Consider the following 12,564-nt stretch of genomic DNA (forward strand, 5'->3'; position numbering starts at 1 on the left):
GCATACATAAACCACTGTCTGAACTTCCAACAACCATCTAGGAACCTTTGCTATGCCTCCCTCGCCCAGACCCCGCACATCCACCGAAGCCACAGAGAAGGCCGCTCCTTCTCCCACCATGCTGCCAAGTCCTGGAACGTCTTCCCCTCCACCTCAGAACATCACTCTCGCTGGTGGACTTCAGGAAAAGACTCAAGACCTGGCTTTTCAACTAAGCCCGGTAACCCAGCGCCTGGATACCATCACAGGTGATAAGCTGCGCTTTATATTGACTGATTTATTTAAAGGTGAAACAGTATGACACACAGTTTAAAAGAAAACTTTATTACTTTTGACATAAAAGTGCATTTTAGATAAAAATTTCTGATTTTTTACATTTGCCACAATACCTGTTTGAAGGTGGGTTCATAACACACATGTAGGTAATGTGCGCACATCTTCAGGAGTACCAGGGCGCTCAGCAGCACCTCACACTTACAGCACCTTCAGACTCACAAACATTGCATCTTACGCTCCTTCCTAGTGTTTTCCTGAAATGTCTGCTTTATTTACAGTGAGCAGGCACCGATCAACAACTAAATCAAAAACAACAGATTTCAGCACAAATCACAAAATGGAGCTGACAGTGCGGCAACTACGTACATCACCATTTCTTTCCTGCTAATACATTTTTTCTGGATTTAGGTTATTCTTATTTAATTGGGAATAAAGCAGCAGTTCTATAGGACAGAAGACAAACATGACCCTAGTAAGGCAGGGCTCTGCACACAGAAGACATATCTACAGCCTGGTGTGATGGGTGGCGTAGGATGAGTGCGCATGCCAGGTTGTGGTTAGAATCCAGAGAACAAAAGGGGGATCCAACAAGGGGATGGCACAAGGAGACCTGTAGAATAAAAACCTGGCACAAAGATGCAGAAGGGAAGCTGACAGTCACGGCTCGCTCATGGCACTTGAAAAAGACAGGGGGCTTTGCACACAAAACAGCAATTCACCAAGCAAGCCTTTGCTTACTGTATGCTACATAGTGCTTGCAAGTCATGAATGCAGACTCCACAATGGTGGACCCCTGAAAGCATCTTCGCAGCAGAAGACCCCTGAGAGCTCCATCCGAGTCTGCGCTGGTCTTCCACAGTGCCATTCAGCATGATGTCCTTAAGTCAGTCAACCACCATCATAGGAGCCTACCTCTGGGTAGTGTTAAATGAATCTGCTGCTGAGCCATTTACCAAACTATGAAAAGAGAAGTTCCTTTGTAATGCAGACCTTTCTACACTTGACAGGTGCTAGAACACGTACAAGGGGGTGTGAGCGTAGTGACAGCTAGAATCCAAAGAAAGCTCTGGGAACTCTCTATGAACTGAGGGCTCTCTTGGGGGCAACAGCGGATTAGAGAGGCTGGCAAAGCAGCAATGCCATTTTGGCCAGGCTACTGATCTACACATGGTGGATGTAAGAGCCACGAGGACAGGCCAAGCGGCTTCCATGCCCCAACAAATGAGACATATGCAGAATTGCGAAGACCACCACTTTACTGCAAGGACTCCACAAAGGCATTAAACTCCTCCATTTTCTTCTCATGCATGGCCAACTTCTCCGGAAGCGAGTCCTAATAACAGGAGACAGTAAAATGAATATTATATTTTCAGTTTTGGACTTCTGTTAATTCAAGAAGCAGAACCAGTACTCTGCAACCAACAGAGAACACACTAAGAATACTAGCACTATGTAACCTGTGCAGTACAGAAAAGAAAAACATATTTATCTGTAACTGTTCTGCAACACTGGTATCTTTCATAGATTCACATGCTTGAATTATTTACGGTTGTCAGGGTGGCAACACTTGGTAGTTCAATTTTAAATTAGCAGTATTTGACACTGAAAACAAATGAGAAAACGTTCATACACCCCAACTAGCTCTTTCACCTCTGCATATGACCTGAAGTCCAGCCAATCAGGTTAAGGAGCTCAGAGTTCAAACGCTTCTCAGAGGCTCAAACTGCCAGAGTTTTCGTAGCTTTTTATCTAGTGTGCAGCCGCCTCATTAACATGGAGGAGAGAAGGTACCAATGCTACAGAAGGATTATGTTACTTACCTTTTACGCATTTGTTTGGTCATGTAGTGCTGTAGATTCACATGCTCTATACACTCCTGCTATCTAGTTTTGGTCTTGGGTGTTTGCAAATAATTTTTTGGGAAGAAGTCTTTCGAGTGACAAGATACTGTGACTCCTCGCTTAGTTGATAATGCGCATGGGGACACCACCATTCTTCAAGTGTTTTCCGCACAGCAGGTAAACGTAAAGTTGGCGTGTTAGACAGGAAAGTGTGGCAACCATGCAAGAAGTCATATACACACACACTGAGTAAAAGAAGGCACATCTGCAGCAACCAAAGGCTTCCTGGGAGGTGGGAGCACTTGTGAATATACAGCACGACTGCCAAGAACAGATTCTTTCAAACATATGTTTGTAGCATGTGTGGCTGAAGATGCACATGCTCTGCACAGACTGTAAAGCAGGCCTCCTCTAAGTGGTGGCTAGCTGGACAATGTTGTAGAAGTCTGAAATAGGACAGGCTGGCCAACTCTTGCTTGTCAGGATGCTGAGACATCCACACACAGTAGTGTTTGATGAAAGGGTGTGGAGTGGACCATGTAGCTGCCTTACACATGCTAGCTATGTATACATTTCCAAGCAAAGCCATTGTGGTACCTTTTTTGCAAGTTTAAGGAGGCCTGGGTGGGGCAGGTACATTCCTTTCAGCTTCGATGAAGTAGGTTTGGATAAATATGACAATCCATCTGGCAATATCTGCCTTTGATAGAGCACATCCTTTGTGTGGTTTGGCGAAAGCAACAAAAAGTTGCTGAGTTTTTCAAATGAGCTTGGTCCTATCGATTTAATACCGGAGTCCAAACCGGACATCAGGGGTGTGAAGGGCTCTCTCTGCCATGGAGTCTGGTTGTAGGAAGACCAAGAGCTCTATGGTTTGATTGTGATGGAAGAGAGCTGTCACCTTAGGGAGGAATTTAGGGTTGGTTCTGAGGTTAAGTCTGTCGTTATGCATTTGAAAGAAAGGCTCTTCCTAGATGAGGGCCTGTAATTTGCTAACACACCTTATAGATGTGGCAGCGAAAAATAAAGCAATCGTCCACGAAAGGAATTGTACTGGGCACACATGTAGAGCTTGAAAAGGAGGGTCCATGAGTGTGGTAAGGGCGTTAAGGTTCCAGGCAGGGGCAGGGGTTACCCACGGTGGAATAACTTGTTTGAGTCCTTCCATGAGAGTCTTAACATAGAGGCTGCAATAGTGGCTAAGTGACGGCATGTGGAAGTATAGGCTAGACCTGATTTCAGTAAATGAAGGTAGCAGATAATATCATGAAGTGCAGGTTTAAGAGGGTCTCTGTGGTTAGGACTGCAGAAGCTGACAAGCCATTTCCACTTGGCAGTACAGCAGGCTTGAGCAGTGGGTCTGCCTGCTTCATTGAGGATAGACATGCACTCTTGAGGGAGGTTGAGATAGCCGAACTCTAGATCCTAAGGTGCTGGATCGCTAGATTGAGTTGCCTGGGTTTTGGGTGCCTGATTGCGCTGAGGTTCTGTGTGAGAAGGCTCCGCCTGTACGGGAGCTTCTCGTGGGAGCCACTGACATCTCTAGAAGTGAGGGAGGTTTGCTGATGCTTCTGAACCATGTATGGAAGGAGTGGGAGTGGAAAAGTGTAAGCAATGATCTTTGACGAATGAATCCATAGAGCATTGCCCATGGACCGTGGGTATAAGAACCTGGAGGTGAAGCTAAGGAATTTTGCGTTTTGGGTGGTGGCGAAGAGATCAAACTTGGGAAACCACAGCGGCAGAAGGGAGTAGGACTCGGAGACTTGTTGCTGCATCCTGCCGAGCAGGTCTGCAAAATCGCTGGCATCTCCAAGGAAGTACTCTGATAAGAGGAGTATCCATTTGTGAAGATCTCAATGCCAAATGCTTTGTGCTGCTGCCTGCAGCTGCAATGAGGGTGCCCCCTTGATTTTGGGGATTATGCATGGTAGTCAGGCTGTCTGGCCATATCAAAACTACTTTCTGAGGATTCTGGTGAAAGAAAGCCTTGAGAGCTAGCTGGATGACCAGATGCTCGAGGTAACTGATGTGGAGGGCCCTTTGTTGCAGCGACCACATGCCCTGACCGATCAGTTGCTGAAGATGAGCTCCTTACCCCAGAAGTGAGGCGTCCGTGGTGATGATCACCTGCGGAACAGGGTCTACGAAGAGCTGACTCCGTAACAGATTGTTGCTGTTCCATCACTGCAAAGAGAGAGGGGTCCTGGCCCATATCAACACTAGATCCTCCCGCTGATCCTACACATGTGCCCATTACACTGCCAGGCATTGTTGCAGCGGACGCATGTGAAGTCTGGCGTGGGGCAACTATGGCTATGCAAGAGGCCATCATCCCGAAAAGTCGCATAAATGTTTTGATCATTAGTTGACGATTTGTAGGAAAAAGAGGCAGTATCTGCTAGAATGCTTGGAACCATGCTTGACTGTGTTGACCCTTGCTGGTGACTGCATTAAGAACAGCACTTAGGAAGGGGTCGATCTGAAGGGGCTGAAGGAGAGACTCAAGTTACCACTTAGAGTAGGTGCCTCCTTTGTCCCTTCCTCTGGTGTTCTTATCTCTGTAACTTCCTCTTGATTACCCCTGTTTTGACTGTTGGCGGAATGGTTTTTGCTGCCTCTGGTAGGAGGCGGTAGAGACTGGGGAAGTGGTCTTTCTGCCGTCCCTGTACTGTGACAGAGGAAAGGACCCTCCCCTGTGGATTGGATCTCTGTGGGGAACTGATCTGCTTGGCTATATACGTTTCTTTTTTCAGTGTTTCAAGCATCAGATCTACTTGTGGCCCGTAGAGGTTTATCGTCGAACAGCAGGTTCAGCAGATGCTCTTTACTTCTGGTTTAAAGCCAGAGACACAGAGTCAGGCATAACACCAGACCAGCATTTTGGTCTTACCACCCTTGGCAGCTGTGTAGGTTGCGTCAAGAGTGCAGAGGATGATGGCATTTGAGATGGCTTGCCCTCAGTAACCAGCTTTTGTCCACGCTGACTGTACTGCTCAGGGAGGTGTTGGAGGAGTTCCTCCAGCTCATCAGAAGAGGAGTTGGGGAGAGGAGTTGGCCTAACGGCTAGAGTCTCTGGAATGACGCTGAACATCCTGTGATTCTGGGCAAATCACTATCTCCCCGTGCCTAACAAAGAATGAATGTGTGTCCTCATGTAACGTAACTGGTGCTATGTAAAGCGCTCTGATACCTGACTGGATTCGGGTCAAATTTGCACTATATAAAACTCTGCAAAAAAAAAAAAGAAGAGCAGGCCAATGGAGTTAGCAATCTTCAACTGTGTGGCTGACTGTATTGCCACCCTATTGTCTTCTGCGTCAATCTTTTTACTCTCCTTGTTAGGACGTTCAGCGTTCCCTGTACCATGTTTTTGCGCCCTGTGGACCACAACAGAGTCCATGGGAACGTGACCATGGATTGAGGGAGGCACACTGGGTGAGGTGAGGGTTTGCATTTTTTGTCTACCCTTGGTGAGATAACCCTATATGTGATGACTGGCTTTGAATGTATCGAGCTTGGTCTTAAGCATCCCTTTCAGCACTGGGAGGAATTGGAGGGTGAGTTGGGTCTTTCAACAAAGAAGTAGTTGTCTTCCTGGACGATATGCATATCTACCTTATGAAAAGTACCGCCCCCTATGTATAATCTTGTGGTATGAGGTTGTGTCATGAGGTGAGGAAGATCGAAGGGGGCATCATATGGTTCCAATGAATACAATGGGCTGCCCTTCCCATAGGAAGAGTGTGATGACTCCTGATGAAGCTGGAGGCACATATGGTGCTGGCAGTGAGGGAGGTGGTGATAAGGGAGGAGTATTTGAGCAGGGAGGCAGCTAGTTCCCCTGTCATGCTTTGATGCTCTGAAGAAGGTGTGGGTCCCAAGGCAATTCTCTCCTCAAAGGATTACTTCCTTGTCCTTGGCAGAGTCTCCTGTGGCAGCTTAGTGGAGGTTTCACCTGTCTGCAGGTGGGGGACTCGCAGCTTTTGGTGAGGATCCAATTCGTCCTGTAAGTGCTGAAGAACAGGTTGCTCCAAGTCCCCGGAGCCAGCCATTGATGGTGCTATCAGCGCACAGTGGGTTTTCAGCATTCAACAATACTCTAGAGACGATTTTCTAAACCCTAAGACTCAAGCTAGGCTCACCGACCTGGGGATTATGAACCCCAGGAAAGATCGGCCTGAACTTAACTCACCTCTCCTTATGGGTAACCCCACATGGAAGACGCATACTTACGAAGATAGGGCTCAAGACCTAACTCTGATTTATCTAAATTCTCGGTCCATTGTGAAGCATCATTTGGAAATATTACATCCTTTAGACTCCATCAAGCCAAATATGCTTCTGCTTACTGAAATGTGGCTCATCCCGGAGTCCACCTCGGACATTTCTGCTGCTCTCCCCAGCAACTATTACATTATCCAGGCCAATCGGCCTCTACGGAAAACTGGGGAGGGCCGGCCATAATTCGCTATGAGCTGAAATTCACTACCCTAACAGCAATAGACATCGATTTGGTGGACTGTCTAGCCTTCAAACTTGATTCTCCTTCCACTCACTTGATTTGTGTATTGCTGTACAGATCCCCCCCCACAACATGCCGCTTTTCCCCAATCTCTGGCGGAACAAATGTCCCACCTGGCAATACATCATGCCAAAATACTGTTATCGGGGACTTTAACTATTGAGCCAATAACGAATCGGGCGGCCCATACTCTACAGAAATGACCGAACGGCCAAACTTCACACAACATGTGACTGAACCCACTCATATAAAAGGTCATATTCTTGACCAAATTTGGACCACCAATCTTACAGTGTCCAATCTGGCAATATCACCCGGCACGTGGTCCGATAATTACATCAGACCTCTATTAATGTAAGGGAAGAAAACATTAGATCCCGGCTGACATGCCAGTAACACCTTTGCCCCTGAGGAAAGGTAATATGGCTAGGAGTCATGATGCGCAGAGTTGGTTCTCTGATGATTTGAAAACCTAAACTCTGGCACTGTGCCAGGCAGAACACACTGAGACGGAGTGACAGCTCTGAAAAAAAAAGGGTTTTTTCAAACCCAACTTAAGCAATATAAAAACTCTATTCTTCAAGCCAAAGCAGCTTACTTCTCAAACAAGATCCAGGACTCTACAAATAAATCTAAAGACATATTTGCGATTGTAAAAGAGCTGTCCAACCCAGACAGAATCACTGCTAAATTATCCCCTACTCAGGCACCGTGTGATTCCCGTAATACTTTTTTCACTGATAAAATCAACTCCATCAAAGCTCGTATCCCAGCTAACCCACCCTCTGATGAACCGGATGAGACGCCCAGGAACCCTCACTCGTTACACCAGTTTCGTGGTATTAGCAAGGAATCCCTCCTGGAATTGTTAACTAAAGTGAAATCAGGCTCCCAGGGCGACAGTTGCCCCCCAAATATTTCTAGCGTGCCCTGAGCTGGCCTGATCCCTTCTAAATTACTCACTTAACCAGGGCCTGGTCTTCAGGAAGCTGTGATAGTTCCTTTAAATAAGAAAACTGGCGCAGATGTTTCAGTACCCTCGAACTACCATCCCATCTCACTACTCCCTTACCAGCCCAAAGTATTAGAAGCCCATGTGGCCAATAGCCTCTGTTCTTTCATAGAACAGCCTCACTTCTTAAATCCCTGCCAAGCAGGCTTTTGGCCCCATCACTCTATGGAGATGGTAATTTTGAGTGTACTGGATGAAACAAAGAAGGAGGCGGATAAAGGTACCACCCAGGCATTAGTGCTCCTTGACCTCTAGGCGGCCTTTGACACGGTCGACCACAAAATCCTGGTGGACTGTGTCGGGGACGCAGGGGGTAAGGGAGCCGTCCTTCCATGGCTGACATCCTTTATGGACGATCGCTTAAAGTCTGTCCCTCTTTCCCAATACATGGCCCCAAGAGTTAAACTAACGTGCGGGGTCCTGCAAAGCTCCGCTTTGTCACCTCACCTGTTTAATTTAGATCTCCTTCCCCTTATTCAGTCCTTGGTAAGGTGCGCATCTTCAACTATGCAGATGATCTGCAACTGATGTTCACCATTGATAATACGCCCGCCTCTATTCTGAACGTTCAGACCACTATGTTATACATCTGCAATTAGATGAATAACAACCACCTAAAACTAAATACTGACAAAACAGAGCTGATCCTAACTGGTGGCCCTCAAAACCCTTGGACTTTGAATTTTTGGCCTGCAGAGCTGGGAGCGCCCACACTCCCCTCCCCCTCAGCCAAGAGCCTTGGCGTCACTATTGATAGGAACCTCTCAATGAAAACTCAGATCGGAACAGTGGTCTCCAACTGCTTTTTACAACTTCACAAAATTAAGATTCCTCACAACAGAAGTAGCCATCCAAGTCATCCTGTAATCTCACATCTCGATTACGCCAACAACACATACTGTGGCCTTCCTGGGTACCTTATGAGAAGACTGCAACTAGTGCAAAATCAGGCAGCAAGACTTATCTATCACCAGCCATAGATGGCATCATGTCACCCCCTCATGAGGAAACTGCACTGGCTTCCAGTAGCCCAATGCTGCGCATTTAGGGTCAGATGCCTGATATTTAAATCACGCCATGGCACATGCCCGGAATTTATCTCCAATCTTATCCAGAGGCATGTCCCTGCCCGAGCCCTTCGGTCCTTCAACCTGTTAGCCATCCCCTCCTTCAAGCGGAAAATAACTGGTGGATCCCGCTTTGCGGTATTAGCATCTTCTTTTTGGAACATACTCCCTCTCAACATTAGATCGTCCTCATGCTACTCTCATTATAGGAGACAATTGAAAACCTGGCTGTTCTCCCAGGCCTAAGAATGATTGATCCTGGGGGCATGGCCTAGCGAGCCAAGATGGCGGTCGCACCTTGAGAGTGCTCCTGGACCCCTCCGCTATCTGCCCGAGATCCGCCTGTCCTGGCAGCCATCCAGCCTTAAGAAGCGTTGCCAACCCATTGCTGCAACCCCTGGTGGCAGTTCAGGCCGTAGGGCGACCAGTGATCCAGCGTTTTCGAACTTGACGAGCCTGCCTGGGATCCCAACCTACAAAATGGAGGCTTCCGTGCCCTGACTCGTGACGCCTGAACTCCACGGAGAGAGCTGCCCGGGCTCGCACCAGTGTGTCCGTGCCGGCAGGAATGACCCCTGAGGACAAAGCGAATACCCCATAGACGGTGAGACGTGGAGTTCCCTGGGCGAGCAGGGAACTGGCCGCCCCCTGACGCCTGCCTGCATTCGGTGTGCTGTAGCGCCCGGGGGGAGGTGGATCCGGCCGCATGCACCGTGCGGCGCAAGGTCCTAGGTGAGGGCCTCCTCCATCGCCCCCCAGCTCCCTGACTCGCTCCTGTGGCTTCTGACGCGGATCATGGGTCATTCAACACAGAGGCCCCTGTTGCAGACTTCGAGAACGGGCCTCCATAACTTTGCCTCTGGTGTGGGGTAAAGTCCAGGGGAGGTGGAACCAGCCGCATGCAGCGAGCGGCGTGAGGTTCTGGGAGGGAGCCTCCTCCACTGCCCCCCGCCTCCGGCTTGCTCCTGTGGCACCTGGCACTGTCCGTGGGCCTTCCAGTACTGAGGCCCCTGCTGCTGACCTTGGGGCCGGGCCTCTGTGCCTTTGCTTCCAGGGTGTGGGGTATCACCCAGGGAGGTGGAACCAGCCGCATGCACCGAGTGGCGTGAGGCCCTGGGAAAGATCCTCCTCCACTGCCCTCCTGTTGATGTCTTGCTCCTATGGCTTCCGCGCTGACCGTGGGTCCCCCACTACAGAGGCCCTCTGTAAGAGACACGTTTGGGCCCCCTGCCCTGTTGTGTGGCGGCCATGGGTTGAGACAAGCCAACCAAAACCCCGGCTACCCAGACTAAAATAGACTGTTTCACCACCATGGACTCTGGGGCGACTGGGGGGAACACGGATAAGGATGCCCCACCTGCTGCGGACCTCTCTACCATCCTTCAGGCCATCCATGCCTCGCAATCCTCCGTGGAGGGTAAGATTGCCGAAGTCCAGGTTGATGTGACTCTCATCCAGAAGGACCTTCAAAACACCACGGCCCGGATTAAAGAAGCCGAATCACGCATTGCCACCGTGGAAGATGATGTTCAGCAACTTAAGGGACAAGTCGCTTGTCTCCAGTCTCACACCCAGGAGCTACATCGGCGGGCAGAAGATGCATAAAACAGGCCCCACCGCAACAACCTTCACCTGGTGGGATTTCCGGAGGGTGCGGAACGGGGCCGTACGGCAGACTTTGTGGAGAAGTGGCTGCGCTTCTGGATCCCAGAGGGCTCTCTGTCCCCGTGGTTCGAGATCGAGCAGGCACACCGCTCCCTTGCTCCTAAGCCGCCCCCGGGGGCACCCTCCAGACCGGTCATACTGCGAATCCTCAATTTTAAAGACCGCGACTCTGTTTTGGCCGAGGCCCGTAAGCAGCACCACCTCATATATGACAATCATACGATCATGATCATCTCTGACTACACTCGCGAGGTCCAGGGTCAGCGCCGCTCGTTTGGGGAAGTGAAGCAGAAGCTACGCGCTCTCAACATACAATACAGGCTCCTCTTCCTGGCGCGCGTGCGAGTTGTTTTCTCCAACAATACCCTCTTCTTTGATACCCCTGAGGAGGCATGGACATGGGCCACAGAGGAGCGCCCCCAGCGGGCCAGCGGCCGAAATCCATCACCCGGGGGAGCAGCTAGTGGCGCCCGCCAGGAGGTCCCGGCTCCCAGTCTCAACGCAACCGCTCACGCAGGCGCCGCGGTCAGAGGTGAGCCCGCTCGGATTCACTGCTGGGCCCCTCTCGACAGCAGACGCCTGGGCCGCTCGCCAGGGGGCCCCATGTCGTACGGCGGTCTGGCTCCTCTGGCCGCTTGGACACTAGAGGTGCCTCACCTCGGCCATCGCTGCTGGACCTGCCGGATACAGATCTCTCACGTAGCCCGACATTTCTCACAGGCCCTGCATGAGCTCGTCTCTGCCTGCTGGGACTGGCTCCGCGGCCGGAGGCGGCGCATGAGCTCAACACAACTTCAATTTCCGATGGACTTGATTATGCACATCCTGCTGTGTGGAAGGGTCCTCCACGCTTCCCCATTCCTAAGCATTCTAGTTTGGTTCTTTGTTAGTTCTCCACTATTAGGGCGACAGATGCTTCTGTTCCTGAAGTATAGGGTGGGGTGTGGGGGTTGGGTTGGGGAGGGTGGGACTGTTGTCCTAAGTTGTATTGTTTATTTTTTGTTATTTTTTGCACCAGCACTTCTGCATAGCTGCGCAACGAGCACGTAGTGATCGACATTGTAATTCTATGCCTGTTACCCAGCACACTTGCAACACTGCGACCATTGCCCAAGCCAGGTGTTCGACCCTTTGCCCAGTCTCCTCATGTCTGACGGTTATTCCGGGATGACATCACTTCATATTATGTCCTGGAGTGTTAACGGCCTCTTAGATGAGGTCAAGCGCACTGCGGTCCTGCGATATGCCCAGCGGCACACTGTGGACATATTGATGCTTCAGGAGACCCACCTGGTAGGCAACCACTGTCCCTTTCTGGCGCGCTATGGCTATTGTGGGATCCGGCACTCTGGCTTTACCCGAAGATCACGGGGGTGGCGGTCCCGATACACTGCGCTCTTCCATTTGTGGCGCGTGAAGTAGTACATGACCCTGGGGGCTGCTTTGTTATCTTGGAGGGATACATTGGGGACCGGTCCCTGAACCTGATCGCTGTATACTCCCTCCACCCCCTCTGCTGTCCTCCACACTTCAGCGCCTCGCTCCACTGTTAGCTGCCCAAACCCCAGGGACAACTGTTGTTGGGGGGGACTTCAATGCAGTTATGGACCCGGGCCTTGACACTGCTGCGGTCCCTTCCGCCTCCCAAGTTACACAGTCTGCCATCCTTTCGAATTGGGCTGCTACTCTGGGCCTCGGAGATGCCTGGAGGCTCTGGCACCCGACCACTCGTATATACATTCTTACCTCAGCCTCCCACCGCACACACGCCAGACTGGACTATCTCTTATTGCCGGCTTTGGACTGTCGGTTAATCCAGGCCATCGTCATCCTTCCCAGGGGCTTATCAGATCACTCCCCAATATCTATGCAGATGGGCAACCTCCCGGCGTCTTCGCGTCCGATCTGGCGGCTAAACGCCAGGTTCCTCCAGGACACAGACTTCCGAAAACAGATAGGGGATGAACTCCATCATTACTTCTACATTAATCAGGGCTCGGTCTCATCACCTGGCACTCTATGGGAGGCCAGTAAGGCCACCATCTGCGGCTTTGCCAAGGGCCAACTCAAACTCCAACGTGTGAAACAGGACTTCTGTCTCACACTTCTGGAGGCCCAGGCTGCCCTGCTTGAAGTCCAGCCACCAGGGGAGAGAACAGAGGCACAGGATCGGTAACT

At 50.3% G+C, this 12,564-nt stretch overlaps 1 protein-coding gene across 6 annotated transcripts in view; it reads right to left on the bottom strand.

Moving 5' to 3' along the window:
• Nucleotides 1-308: 308 nt before the first annotated feature.
• ATG13 (autophagy related 13) overlaps nt 309-12,564 on the bottom strand; it is a 487,446-nt gene continuing 475,190 nt past the window's right edge. For all 6 annotated transcript variants that reach the window (XM_085646672.1, XM_085646671.1, XM_085646670.1 and 3 more), the window contains one exon: nt 309-1,609. In XM_085646672.1, coding sequence (XP_085502798.1) covers nt 1,532-1,609 — 78 coding nt within the window. In that variant the 3' untranslated portion in view covers nt 309-1,531. The remainder of the gene's footprint in view (nt 1,610-12,564) is intronic.

Source organism: Triturus cristatus, chromosome 3_1, assembly GCF_964204655.1.
Source record: "Triturus cristatus chromosome 3_1, aTriCri1.1, whole genome shotgun sequence".
Taxonomy (NCBI): domain Eukaryota; kingdom Metazoa; phylum Chordata; class Amphibia; order Caudata; family Salamandridae; genus Triturus; species Triturus cristatus.